Raw genomic sequence first — 14,437 nt, 5'->3', positions numbered from 1 at the left:
TTCCACGAGCTGGTGAGATGTGCGTGAAAGAGAATATTTATTAAGTTGAAAATGTTTTGAAAAAAGAAAGATCCTATATATCGCATTTTTAAAAATCTGTATTGTATTTTGTGATCGATGGTTTGGAATCCGGAATCAATGCCGACATACAGATCAAAAACTTTAAGGTATGTTTTATTTTTATACTGCAGTGATAATCCAGTGATGATCATGATAACGAAACTGATGTAAATGCGGGAATAATCACCCAATCGAAGCAACATAGAATAATTTCGAGCCGATACAATCATTTCACCAGACAGTGATACTTTGATTGTGCAACATGTGTAGATCATACCAAATGTAATTGACAAAATGTATAAGAATAGGCTTATTTTCATTTGTGAATTTGGAGGATTTATGTTGAAGACAAATGGAAGGAAGCCGGCCAATTGGTTTAAAAATATAATTGGCGATATTGCGTCTAGTGCTGTGTCGGCTTTTGTAAATTTGCGGATCCATCTTCGAAGCATTTCTGTGACTCTAGATGTCGTGTATATTAAAACATAGGTTAACAGAACTGAATAAAAAATTCACCGTAAAATGATAATTATAATTCAATTAAAGTCATTACTAAATAAAAAATACCATAAGTATAAAAAGGTCGATACTAATGAATCCATTATGAAATTAAACAAAACTATAATTGAAATTAAATTATGTATTTAATTGATAGTATTTCTGTTATATCAAAGATAATAAGTAGTGCCTTGACCTCTTTCCTCCATAGAAAAAAGACAAAAAAACTAGAATATTTTTCATAATCATTATTATGGAAGTATATTCAGAGAAATGTTATATTAATAGAAGTGGCTTTAGGCGTCATATTGTTGTCAAGTGACGATTGTCCACAGACAATCCTAAATAATTTTAGCATCAGTCGTATTTGATGCTTGGTGCTCGATGTATGTGCGTTAAAAACTTCTCTGTTTGTTTATATTACTCGCAAAATGGGCAAGCATCGGTAAAAATTGCACAATACGTTCAAAAACACACAATAAACAACATGGGATACATTTTTATAAGTAAATTGATCCGATTGTATTCCTTGCGTTGTAGCGTATTTATATGTAGAGACGTACCGCTTAATATTGACAACAATTATTTATTCGTAAGGGCCTTTATATTATTATTACATTTCTCTGAGTATGCTAGTGTTGTACCCGATGAAATATCATCGCATGTTGTCATATGTGTCGGTGCTGTGTTTGATCCTCACGCGGTCGATTTTTTTTCAAATACATACCTTTTAAATATATTGAATTTATTATTTATACTTAATTGTTTAATATGAAAAAAATGGTAAAAACTACCTACCTACCTACATAAATATAAACAATATAAAACACCAATAGAAAAAAAAAATAATAAATAAATTTTCAATAGATTGCACTAAACCCTCAAGAGACTAATTTTCCTATAAGAAAATTAATAGCAAACAGTATATATAGAAGTTTTTTTCTTTCGTAATTACATTCTTACATTTTGTTGACAGTGGTTTAGTTGTAATGTACATACATATGTATGTATGTATGTCGAATCGAAACGACTATTATAGTACAGAGAGCGTTGCCGCATATACACAGATTCTGATATAATATATGTATGTATATGATGTAATTCAAGAGATTTATGATAAAAAAAAACTAGATTGAATAGTTGAAATTAAATTGTATACCCCTTTAATAAGTCTTGTTTTGCCGAGAACACACATACTTCGATGAGTTTGTCCGTCTGAAACGTTCGAAACAAATCATTTCAAATACTTTTATACATATGTATATAGGTAAACATAATATGAATAAGAGAGATACTGTTTATAATATAATAGTCGAATCGAAACGACTATTATATGTAGTAAGGCGAGCGTTGCCGCATATATGTATGTAAGCAGATTCTGATATTATATATGTATATGATGTAATTCAAGAGATTTATGATGAAAAAAAACTAGATTGTATAGTTGAAATTAAACTGTATACCCCTTTAATAGGTTTTATTGAATCTGGAATGAAAATTTGTTTATCCATTCAGCTCCCCTCCTTCCAAATTATGTAAATACTAAATATAAATAATGGTTCCGGAACCATCGACACAACATAGAATACTATGAACACAATTTGAAGAAAAAAAAAACATTTATTATATTTATAATTTTTAATCACATACATATTTCAAGGATTTAATCAAACCTAGAACATTCATGTGTGGTCAATTGTAACTACTACATTGCAGCAAATTGAATCAAAATAATCAAGTATGTTGTTGTGGCACCTATGATCTGAAATGAGCGACATTACATCTAATGAATCATTGATTACTTGACAGTGTACATATGCATAAAATAATGTAAGATACTCACAGTAAATATTAAAGAGTTATCTATAGCAAATAAACCAGACGCTGAGAAGTTCGGCGACGTATGCAACATATGCGTTGATATTTGATGCAACTAAATTTTTAAAAATGGTTATATTTAAGCCTGAAGATATTATGACGACAAATAATACACACCTTTGTTGCAAGTGCGTCATTTGACTCATTCATCATCATCTTGTTAATCAAAACTGCGGTTTTATTTGCCTAAAATTATTCATACATTTCAATAATCAATTCAGAACACATTCAGAATTCATTTAAATAAAATACCTTCAGTTTACTACAATTGCAAATGAAAACCGGTATTGTCATCGATATAATTTGCAACATTATTTGATGTATTGAAAATATGAACATTGAATAATGCGAGGATCGGTTCAAATCGTCATTCAACCCTCTGATTAGAGTGAACAAGTTATACAAATTGAAAACTAATGAAATGAATGAACATAAAATGACTCCCAAAACTTTCACGGAGAACGACCTGTTGATATAGTTGCAAGCTTCGCAGATTTGACTATAAATTTCCCAATATAATGATATCTTATCGGTAATCTTCATTCTATTAACAATATGATATTTTAATCCATCGCCCAACGACAAAGTAGACACGTTACTGTCTAAATTATTAGTACGGGCTGTGGTCTCGATTTCTTCGTTTAATAAATCAAGATATCTATTACCGACACTTATAAACGAAAGATATATAGCAAGGAAAATACCAGTCACTACAGCAGGTGTGTACATGGAAATCCTCAGAGAAAAGGAAGGAGACTGAGTTCCAGGGGTGACATGCTCAAAGAAAAAATGCACACCCATATAAGTGGCCTGAATCAGGTATTGGGACAACAAAATTGAACAAAACCTGATCTTAACATATCTGTAGTCGATTTTCAAATCAATGATTTTAAATAGAGAATCCAAACGATCATATATTTCCAATATTCTTGGATATAAATTCATCCTATGATATGACAATATGTATAGAAGTAGCATGAACGAGTAAGAAAGTTGAATTCGACAAAAATCTCCAATTCTGCTTAGATTGTTACTCTCGCCAACAGGTACCATACTTTCAACATTGAAGGTGACTGTAAATACACAGTGCGAATAAAATGCGAGATAAGTCCATGAATATATGAAAAGAGGAATGCTTATTTTGGTGCTTGAGTTGCCTTGTTGTATTGTATAAATGAACGGTGCCAATCCAGTCAATCTACCAATGAATATGACTGGAGAATAAGCGTTTAATATTGTTTTGGTTTCGAATATTTTATCAAAAACCCTTCTTATAAACATGTTTGAATAGTGCACTTGTATTTTTGGTGGTTTTCGAGTGATATTTGAATTTCAATTACATACATAATTGTCAATTATAAGTCATAAATTTTGTTTTATATTAATTTACACATTAAATGTACACACATTTAGTAAGATAATTATAGTATAATGTTCGTCTATAATGGGAAATTAGAATACATGGGGAAGGCAGCAAAGCCGATAGGCAATTATTTGTAAAAAACATGAAAATTGAAACCACGTTTGTAATTATATTGTCAATATATCAAAAGAGTAATCTATCATATTTGGGGGTAGCAATATTCAATGCGGTTTGAATGAAATGGAGCCCATTGAAGGTTTTGTCTATATAATTAGGAACCAGTACTTTTTAAATTATGATTGATTCAAACCATCAGAAACAATATAATCCACATTTTTTGGATTGAAAGTTATTGTAGAAAATTGTATTAATATTATTATATATGTCGTTATTGCTCCGATAATCTAAAATCAAATGTAAATTATTTTCATGTAAACGTATAAATTATTATGTAATATTATTACATTAGATTACAAACATACTAACAGTAAATAGTAAAGTGTTGTCAAGAGCGCATAATCCTGAAGCTGAATGGCTTGGTGTTCTGTGAATTAAATATAGCGAGAATCTGTGTAACTGTAATTTTAAATCATATTTTTATAAATACATACATATGTACATATAGGTATATGTATGCAAAATCGTTATAAATTTAAGAGTAAATTTTGAAAAATAATAATGTAATATAATATAATGGGTCTACCTCACGGGACCGAAAGTGAAACGCCCGAAAACGCAAATATCGGAAGGCAAAGATCGAAAATCGAAAGATCTTAAGTCGAAAGATAAAAAAAGGGTCTCTCCCCCCGTCGTACATCCTCACTTAATTTGCGCGAGCAGGATACAACAGGAACAAGAGGAACAGGCTTTTCCTCCCGTATTCTGCGCGCGCACATTAAACAAGGCTGTACGACAAAAAGAGAGATAATTTCACCGCATGCCACTCATATATATTATATATACTTTCAACTTAAGATCTGTCCCGTGAGGGAGACCGTAATATAATATGTATGAGATGGAGTTCAAATGATTAGATGATTAGCATCTTGGAAATGAACTAATTATTACCTCTACATATATACATATATTGTGTAGTTTGCTTTTACGTAGCTAGTGGATATTTACTTTTTAATTAAAGTATTCATTTTCAAGATTATTTCTACCCCATACTGTATATGTATATTGTATGTAGAAATATTTTATTTGATTGATATCTCTTTTCGGGTTTGGTGCATCCGCTCTAAAATCGCCAAATTAACAGAACGGCAGCTTTAAACGTAATTCTCGTTTTCTAAAATGATAAATTGCACATCAGATGACGAGTAACCTTTCGATGTGCACAGATGCAATTATTAAAATTGAGTTGGATCTTTCTGGCGAGTTTAATAAGGCAAGATTCGGAACTTATCGAATCTTGCCTTATTAAACTCGCCTGAAAGATCCAACTCAATTTTAATAATTACCATTTTAATAATTGCATCTGTGCACATCGAAAGGTTACCCGTCATCTGATGTGCAATCTATCATTCGAGAAGATGAGAATTGCATTTAAAACAGCCGTCCGTTAATCTGTCGTTCAATTTGTCTGGCGATTTTAGAGCGGATGCACCGCATCCCTCTTTTCAAATATACGGATTGATTCTTCCAAACCCAGCCAGATTGAAATAAGAATGATTGGTCAGATTAATCGGCGTTGGCTCCGAAGATTTGTTCGTATCTGTATCTATCTTGTTAATTAATGTAATTATAAAATACATGTGTTTACACTGTACAAATGTGAAAAATTTTATACATACATAATTTCAACTATGAGATTTTAAAAATTTCGAAAATATAATGTTGACTGAAAGAGTATAATATATACATACATATATTGTATTAATCAGATACAATTTTTTTGATGACGATTCTAAAATTTTGTACTATTTTTTTTATTTTAGGGAGATAAAACATGCATAAAAATTCAAGATTATATTTGTTTGTTTGTAGATGTTTATTTATTTCTATATATTATGGAACTTGTTTAGATGAACCTATTTGCTAGTTTTTTGAATGAAGTGGATTATCCCGAACAGTCTATTTCCTTGATAAATTTTAGTTTTATACATCTAGTAAGTTCGGGGACCTGAGGAATCGTGATTTGTTTTCTCCTCCTGTGGCTCGCACAAATATTTTGGCAACGTCTCCAATATCTAGAGCGATATATCTGCTCAACCGGGTTGCTGGTAAAATTTACCTGTTTAGTGTAAGTTGCGCTAAACTGGTTGAATGGTTGTGGAACAACGCTCGTGGTTGATTTCATCAACTATAAATGTCCAGCACGGATATTTTATATACCTTTATTTGTGTTATGACTGTGTGACTGGTCACAGTGACGCATTAGAGTAGTGCTTCCCAAATTGGGGGTCGCGACCCCCTGGGGGGCCGTAGGATTTCTCGCGGGGGCCGCGAAAATATTCAATAGAAAGTACAAATATTCATTTATGAATATTTTTCCACATTACATATTTAGGGAATGTATATATGTATATATTTAAGGAAATATTTCCCAAACTTGAATGAGGATGAAAGGAACAATTGGATAAGAAGACTATTTGCCAAGTCCTTAAAATATGATCATATTACGTGGACAGCCCAAGAAGAGTTGATCGATATCAGATCAGATAATTTGCTTGAAGTGGAATTTAATGAAAAAAGTATTTCGGAATTTTGGTTAAGGCGACAGCAAGAATATCCTGCTATTGGAAAAGAAGCCCTGGTAACTCTTATTCCTTTCGCGACTACGTACCTTTGCGAAATAGCATTTTCGTCATTTCTTATATTAAAACATAAGCAAAGGTCATGCCTTTCCACGGAGACTTTGGAAGATGCTTTGCGAGTTAGCATTTCTGACATTGAACCCGATATCGATTTGTTATGTAAAAACATGCGACCTCATCTATCGCATTAAATTGTTTCATGTGTGTATAGATTGTATATTAGAAAAATGATTTTAAGCAAGTTCCTATAATTTTGTACTGAATATAAATATGTGTATTATAATTGTAATAATTACTGCCAAATAAACCTTTTAACTAGAAAAAAAGTTTTTTTAGGGGCCGGGAATTAATTATTTCAAATTTAGAGGGTCGTGACATGAAAGTAATTGGGAAGCACTGCATTAGATTACTCTGTAATGTCACCGTGACTAATATGTTAAAAATAAAATTAAATAAACCATTTCATGTACATACATACATATAATGATAAAATGTATCGAAAGCATTCTACAAATAACTAACTTTTGTTGACAACTCGACATCTAATTCGTTAATCATTATTTGGTTTACTAAAACTGCTACATTTTTAGCCTGAAAGCAAGACATATGTTCAAAAATATATAAAACACAGGTAAATATAAAAAAAAATATAATATAAAACTTACGGCTCTTTTCTTAGTCTCACATAAAATAATTGGTATTGTTAATATATTTAAATAAATAACGCACTGGTGCAAAGTCATAAAAAACAATGTATTATTCCAAAAGTTATCTGCACTACTCATCTTCGCCAGACACATTATAGCGTTGAATAAATTGAAAACAACAGCTATAAATGAATCTGTATATATAATCAACACATTAAAGGCGAATATTTCGTTTACTTTGTTAGAGGCATCACAGATCATATCGTATATTTTCCAAAGCTCGTGTACATTTTGTACATCGGACATCTCGTGAAACTTGCCGTGATTACATCGTCGAACTTTCAATACAGCCTTTTTTGGTGAAAGATTCTGCTTCGAACGCTTGTGCAAAATCGTCAATAGATTATCGTTAATTGCGTTTAAAAATAAAATACATAATCGATTCAGAGCGCAAAATAAAAACAGGAGCATTGTAAAAACAGTTCCGGGCACATAAGTAACGCCGATAAAATATAAACTATTCGAATTCTTTAACGAACTAGTCAGATAAAAATAAATAAAAATATTTACAAAGTTGTAAACATTGTAAACGAGGACAACAACCACAAACCTAAACTTTATAACGTTGTAATTTATCTTTTTTCCAATAGTTGAAAATATTAACTCTGCTTTGGTAATCAAGTCGAAAATTGTAATGTATATTTTACGTTTATAATATGACGATATTCCGAGGAGACACAGGATGATGAAACTGATATAAATCCGACAGTAGTCGCTTGCTATTAAGATCATAGAGTAATCTTGACTCGTTGCACCAAGTTCGCCGGTCAGTAGGACGTTAACCACACTAAGTGAGTAAAATATTCCATATAATAATGAAACGGCTAGCATGGGTATGTTGATTTTTACTTCTGAATGTGGAGGTTTTATGTCGAATTCAAATGGAAAAAATCCACCCAATTGACAAAATAAAATAACTGGCGATATTCCTTCTAAAGCAGTGTCGGTTTTGAATAGTTTGTGTATCCATTTTCGATGCGACATTGTATGTAACTATTAATTGGTGAAGAAAGTATGTACGTAATTGAATACATTGAGCCCACAATTTTAATTTATATAAACGATCGCAACGATAATTATTGTAATGATTACTAATGGGTTCATTTTCATTACGAAATATGTACAACCAAATTGACTTAGCCGGAAATTATTTTTAATGGGATTTCTGATATTTCTTTTGATATTAAGTGGAACATAATTACAATCATTGGTTGGAATAAATTTATGTTATATTAATTTAAATAATTTCAATATTTAGTATGTACATAGGTATTTCCAATTTTCCAATAAAATTGTTTTATTTTATTTTTATTTTAAATACATATTTTCACGTACATATATACAAATATACCAGGAAGGCTTAACAGGTAAACCCCAAATGCGCCTTCCTGGTCCACATAATTATTACATAGATACATGTAAATCTAAATATCTCACATATATTGTCAGTATACATATATTACAAACATCGTATTAATACGATAAATAACGATGAATAACTTTCATGTAACAATCCGAATTTTATATTCGATAAACAACCACAGAGACATCTATGGTGAGCAATATGGCGAAACCTAAGATATAACAATAACTAAAGGTTCGCAACAGAAAATTGGGAAGGAAACGCCAATTTTTACAGGAATCGTTTCAATGAAAATCAGAAAAATTGGCAAATTCTGATAAGAAACGATCGACCTTGACAAATCAAGGTCAGGCCAATAGCGAGACTTAGCGGGAATCGAACTCGTAACATCAAGTACGAAATAATTCAACATTCACCACTAGACCACGCTGCTGGTTAAGTGTATGTACACACATATGTATGTATTATATATACATGCAAGACATTCCATACTATGTATTCTGTTCATTTGATATTTTTACTTTATCTACTATTAATAATGCTATTGTTTTTTTTATGATTATTTATAAACTAGTGTTGTGCCCGATGAAATAGCATCGCATGGGTTATGATTAGAGACACGTATTTTGGGCATTTTGCTATTAATGCTTAATTGATGCTAAAATTCGGAATATCTGCTAATAGATGCTAAATTCGTATAATATGCGAATAGATGCTAAAATAACAAACAAAATTGAAATTTGCATAAAATTTATAAAATTAATAGACAATTTAGAAAGGGTCTTTCTATCCCTTTGCCCATTTATTATGTGAAGTAATTGAGGGGATAAAACAGAGCTTGCAGTTTACCATAGACAGTGTTTTTCGTGTCGAAACCAAGCAACTGTTTTTGTCTACTACTGTAAACAAAAGAAGACAGTTGGAGCTGTGTATCCAAAAGGCTGCTCAAAAGAGCGTCTTAAAACTAGACACGCACTCACGACTAAATGAGACAAATCTATTCCTCCAAACATTCAATCTATAGTAAACTATTCAATCCATTTGTGGCAGGTACAAAATCTAATATTAATGTTAAAGAAACAGTTTTGTTTTTTTAGAAACCTGCCATTGTTTAATGTATTAACAGAGGCTCAATGTTTGGAAGAATATCAGCACTTTTTTAGACAATTAATAGAGAATATAAAAAGTGAATCCACGCCGGATATATTGCTATTATTGATGGCAACAAAAATTAAATATTAAGAGTTTGGTTGTGCAGCTCTAAAAACTATTTCGTATCCCGTCAATGGTGTGGATACTGAAAGGTATTTTAGTAAATACAATATAATTTTTACCGATCGTCGCACGAATCTCAAAAAAGAATCTGTAGAAATATGCTCCATGTTGAGTTTTAATAAATTTTAATTGGTATTATATTTTTATTTTCATATTTTTTGTCTTTGTATTTTTATATTCATGTTTTTTTCATTGTAATTTTAATTTCAAAACATTTTTGAATTTTTCTATTATTTTTTAATCGTTGTGTTGTCTTTAAATTGTATATATGTATATAAATTTTATTAAAATTCATCGAAATTTTTTATTATTTAAAATTAAACTCTTCATAAAAATAGATGCTAAAATTGAACATTTTTAATTCCCTAAAACGCTAAAATGCAAAAATTGACAAAAATAGATGCCCAAAATACGTGTCTCTAGCTATAACCCATGCGATGATATTTCATCGAGCACCACACTAGTTTATAAGTAATCATGAAAATGTTCATTAGAAAATTTGATAGAACTAATAATGATTTATAGTTTGATTTCGATAATAACCTTCATGGTTTCAGTTGATAGAAGGACTTCAGTTTATAGAATTACGGTTGATAAAAAGATAGTACTACAAATAACTGGAAAAACAATTATTCAGATATGTTTTTAAGAAGAGTATTTGATAAAATGTTTGAAACCAATACAATATTGAACGCTTTTTCTCCACTGTTATTCGTTGGTAGACTGTTCGGATTGGCACCTTTCGTTTACACGATACAACAGGGAAACTCAAGCGCCAAAATAAGCATTCCTATTTTCATATATTCATGGTCTTATTTCGCATTATATTCATACTGTGTATTTACAGTCACCGTCGGCAACGAGAGCATTGTGCCTGATGCAGAGTATAACGGACTATACAGAATTGGTGATTTTTGTCGAATTCAACTTGCTTACTCGTTTATGTTATTTATTTACGCGCTCGCATTTCATAAGATGAATATGTATGCCACGGTGTTGGAAAAATATGAATGTGTGGACTTTCTATTTAAGAATCTCGATAAGAAAATCAATTACAGATCTATTAAGATCGGATTTTGCTTAGCTGTGGTCACTCTATACCTATTTCAGTTGACTTATGGGTGTGTACACTATTTCTTGAACAATCTTGGAACAAAGAATCCTTCTTTTCAACTGAGGATGTCCATGTACACACCTGCTGTGGTGACTGGTGTGTTCCTAGTGATATATACGTCGCTGATAAATGTCTGTATTAGATATCTTGAATTATTAAACGAAGAGATTAAAGTTGCCATTCATGTTAGAAACTTAAATGGAAACGTTTATGTTGTATCCTTGGGCGATGGATTACAACATCGCACGGTTAATACCATGAATTTCATCGATAAGATATCCTTATATTGTAAGATTTACACTAAGATATGTGATGCTTGTAGCAATATAGATAGCTCCTACTCTCTTAAGTTGTTAGGAATTTTCATGTCATCGTTCATTTCTTTGGTGTTCAATTTGTATCACATGCTCATTCTAATCAGATTGTCGGATAAAGATTCCTACCAATCTTCGCACAATATAATGTTTGTGTATTCCATACATCAAACAATGTTGCAGATTATATGGATGACAATACCAGTTTTAATCTGTAACTGTTGCAAGCGAGAGGTATTTAATATATATAAACAAGTTATAGTCTTCCTAATCGATTGTAAAATTGAATTCATAATTTTAGGCAAAAAAAAACTGCAATTTTGATCAGCCAGATGATGATGAATGAATCAAATGAAGTAATTGCAATAAAGGTGTGTATTTTTTTATCATCGTCTTGTCTTTCAGCATAATTTTTACTATTTTAAAGTTTTTAGTTGGATCATATATCTATGCATATGTTGCACACGTCTCCGGCCTTCTCAGCTTTTGGTTTATTTGATATTGATGGCACTTTAATGTTCACTGTGAGTATTTTACTTAGTTTTATACATTGCGTTATTTATAGAAAAGGGGGTGCTGGGTCTCACATTTTGTTAAGCTTTTTATTCATTCCAATACCTTCAATACAGCATCTTACATACACTATGACAGCAGTTTTTTGGTTACTGATTCATCAATTATTAATATTGAATTGAAAAATTTATTTAATCACATATTTAGCCAGCAGTATGGCTCGGTGGTTGTCTTTATGTTTAGCACCGAGAGATTACTGAGTTCTAACCCGTGCTAATATTTAATACTGCTGGTTAGACTTAGATATTTGTGACTCCAAGTCAATCGTTTCTTATCAGAGTTTGCCAATTTATCTGATTTTCATTGTTGAAACGGTTCCTCAAACTGGCAAAAATCATCCTACCCGCTGTGACAAATATCTGAATTTGATTTATGTACAAGTCTAAATCCATGTCTCAATGGATTAAATAATTAATGAATGAATGAATTAATTGTGAATTTCGTGTTCTTTAGCCTCTCAAAATACAGTGATTTATATAATAAAAATGCTGCAATGTTTATAATTAATTGTCTAAAAAGGCGCATTGGGGTCTACCTGTCAGGCCTTCCTGGTATATATCTATATAAAATATAAAAAAAGAAAAAATAATATTAAACCACACATCAGTTGCAGGAACGCCATTCCTGTGTATTCTACTACTAAAATACATTATTTTTATGCATTCTGTTTATTAATATAATGATTCATGCGATATTGATCATTGGACAATATTCATTAACTTATTCAGATTATTGGAGCCACAACGACATACTTGATAATTTTGATACAATTTACTAAAAACGACCCATGAATGATTTATGTATGATTACAATTTGCGAATTAAACGACCTTTGAGTGTTCTGTGTTTGATTGAATCTACATATGTATATATATATATACATGTATGTATAATATTAATATGATTTATTCTTTATTCTCAATAAAACATTTTTAATTTGTATTCAATTGTATATAAAAAAATCTCACTTTACAGAGGACCAGGATCCAAAATTAAATATGAAATAATCAACTTCGATTTCAATGTGGAAACTTATGGAATATATAAGTTAATAGCACATTGAACTAAACGATAAGCATAGGTTTGTTCTATTTTATTTATAAATGCAGTGGCTTTACCTTAAAGTCAAATGGAAGAATTGAAGAATTGAATTGAATCAATTGTCACGTCAGCTTTTAAGTTTCTGAATCCATTTTTGATCTATGTATGTACTAGGATTTCTGACCCGGGACAAACATTCCCGGGAATTCATGGATTTTTTGTTGTCCCGTGTCCCGGAATTCTTATCTCGAATCCCGGGAATTGGATTTAAAAAAATCTTGAAAATATACAACATTTTCAAGACTGCACGAAGGGAAATAATAAATCAAATACACAAAGAATCGTAAAATATTCTCAACTTCGACCGAAACTGAAAGAGTTTATTCCATTGCTGGAAATTTTTGTACCAAATCTAGAAATAGGCTTTCGGATTCTCATTTAAATATTTTAGTATTCTTAAGAAGCTTCTTTAAATAATTTTACTTTTACAATTACATTTTTACCAGTTAATAGATATATTATGTATTGTTTACTTTTTTATATTTTGTAAATAAATAAATATTTTTTTTATTAATAAAAAATATATTAAATTGAAAAAAAAAGTTTTTTACATGTGTCCCGGGATCCCGGGAATCCCGGGAACTATCCCGGGTTCCGTCCCGTGTCCCGGGAATTGAAAAAGTCCGGGAATACAGAAACCCTAGTATGTACATATGTACTTAGTTTAAGGAAATAAATTCAGATTCCTGATGATGATTTTGATTTAAAAAAAGGCTGTCAATTATTTTTAATGACACAGAAATACTTTCATGGTACTAAATTAGCAATCTTTAAATACCCATTTCGAGAGGTAAGGACACCAATTTTATATTGAAATGTGGGTAAAGACGAATAAGACGAAGTTAATATTATTTAATATATTGTTTTGATAATCGTAACATAATTAATGTGGATTAGCATTAAATTTAGCACTAATGTATACATAATGAAATGCAAATAAATTGATTTTTCTTATTAAATTAAGTGGGGAATTAAAAGTGGTTCATTTAGAATTAAAAATTTATTAAGCATCAAATTTGTAGTAATATAAATGAATCAAAATTTTGATGAAATTAGGATCCAGTAACATTTTCAGAGACAATAAAGCTCAAGTCAATCGATTTTAATGCAGAAAGTTGTATAAGTATAACTATGTAAGTTGTTGTAGCCCCGACAATCTGAAATGATATAAATATAAAAATCTAATTATTTTAAATAGTAAATATCATACACATATATAATAAATTTTTATATTGTGCCACTAACCGTAAAAAGCAAAGAATTATCTATAACACATAATCCTGAAGCCGTATAGTTTGGTACTCTTTGATTCATATACAAAGAGAAACGATGTAACTGAAATTTTTGTGCAATAAGACTGAATCACTGCACAACATGAATGAAATTTTATCAAAAATAGTAGTTTGTAATATGTTTATGAGAATTTTAACACA

The 14,437-nt window shown here is 30.6% G+C and overlaps 1 protein-coding gene across 1 annotated transcript; it reads right to left on the bottom strand.

Annotated features, from left to right (window-relative positions):
* Positions 1 to 2,241: 2,241 nt before the first annotated feature.
* On the bottom strand, positions 2,242 to 3,381 carry LOC143918609 (uncharacterized). Its single transcript, XM_077440549.1, has 6 exons — positions 3,284 to 3,381; positions 2,903 to 3,094; positions 2,689 to 2,815; positions 2,554 to 2,622; positions 2,402 to 2,491; positions 2,242 to 2,320 (listed from the first exon to the last, which is right to left on the bottom strand). The coding sequence occupies exons 1-6, from the start codon at positions 3,379 to 3,381 to the stop codon at positions 2,264 to 2,266; spliced, it is 633 nt and encodes a 210-aa protein (XP_077296675.1). The 3' UTR covers positions 2,242 to 2,263.
* Between the last annotated feature and the right edge of the window lie 11,056 nt (positions 3,382 to 14,437).

Source organism: Arctopsyche grandis, chromosome 11 (assembly GCF_051622035.1).
Source record: "Arctopsyche grandis isolate Sample6627 chromosome 11, ASM5162203v2, whole genome shotgun sequence".
In the NCBI taxonomy this organism is placed as follows: domain Eukaryota; kingdom Metazoa; phylum Arthropoda; class Insecta; order Trichoptera; family Hydropsychidae; genus Arctopsyche; species Arctopsyche grandis.
The sequence above is the reverse complement of the archived record's forward strand: the minus strand, read 5'-3'. Positions and strand labels throughout refer to the sequence as shown.

What these genes read in the sequence shown, in the direction of transcription:
- LOC143918609 (XM_077440549.1), bottom strand. Translation starts at nt 3,381, where the DNA reads ATGAATTTATATCCAAGAATATTGGAAATATATGATCGTTTGGATTCT. An exon ending in TACAGATATGTTAAGATCAG is followed by an intron (nt 3,095 to 3,283) that starts GTTTTGTTCAAT and finishes TGTCGGTAATAG; the next exon opens with ATATCTTGATTTATTAAACG. An exon ending in ATAACTCTTTAATATTTACT is followed by an intron (nt 2,321 to 2,401) that starts GTGAGTATCTTA and finishes CGCTCATTTCAG; the next exon opens with ATCATAGGTGCCACAACAAC.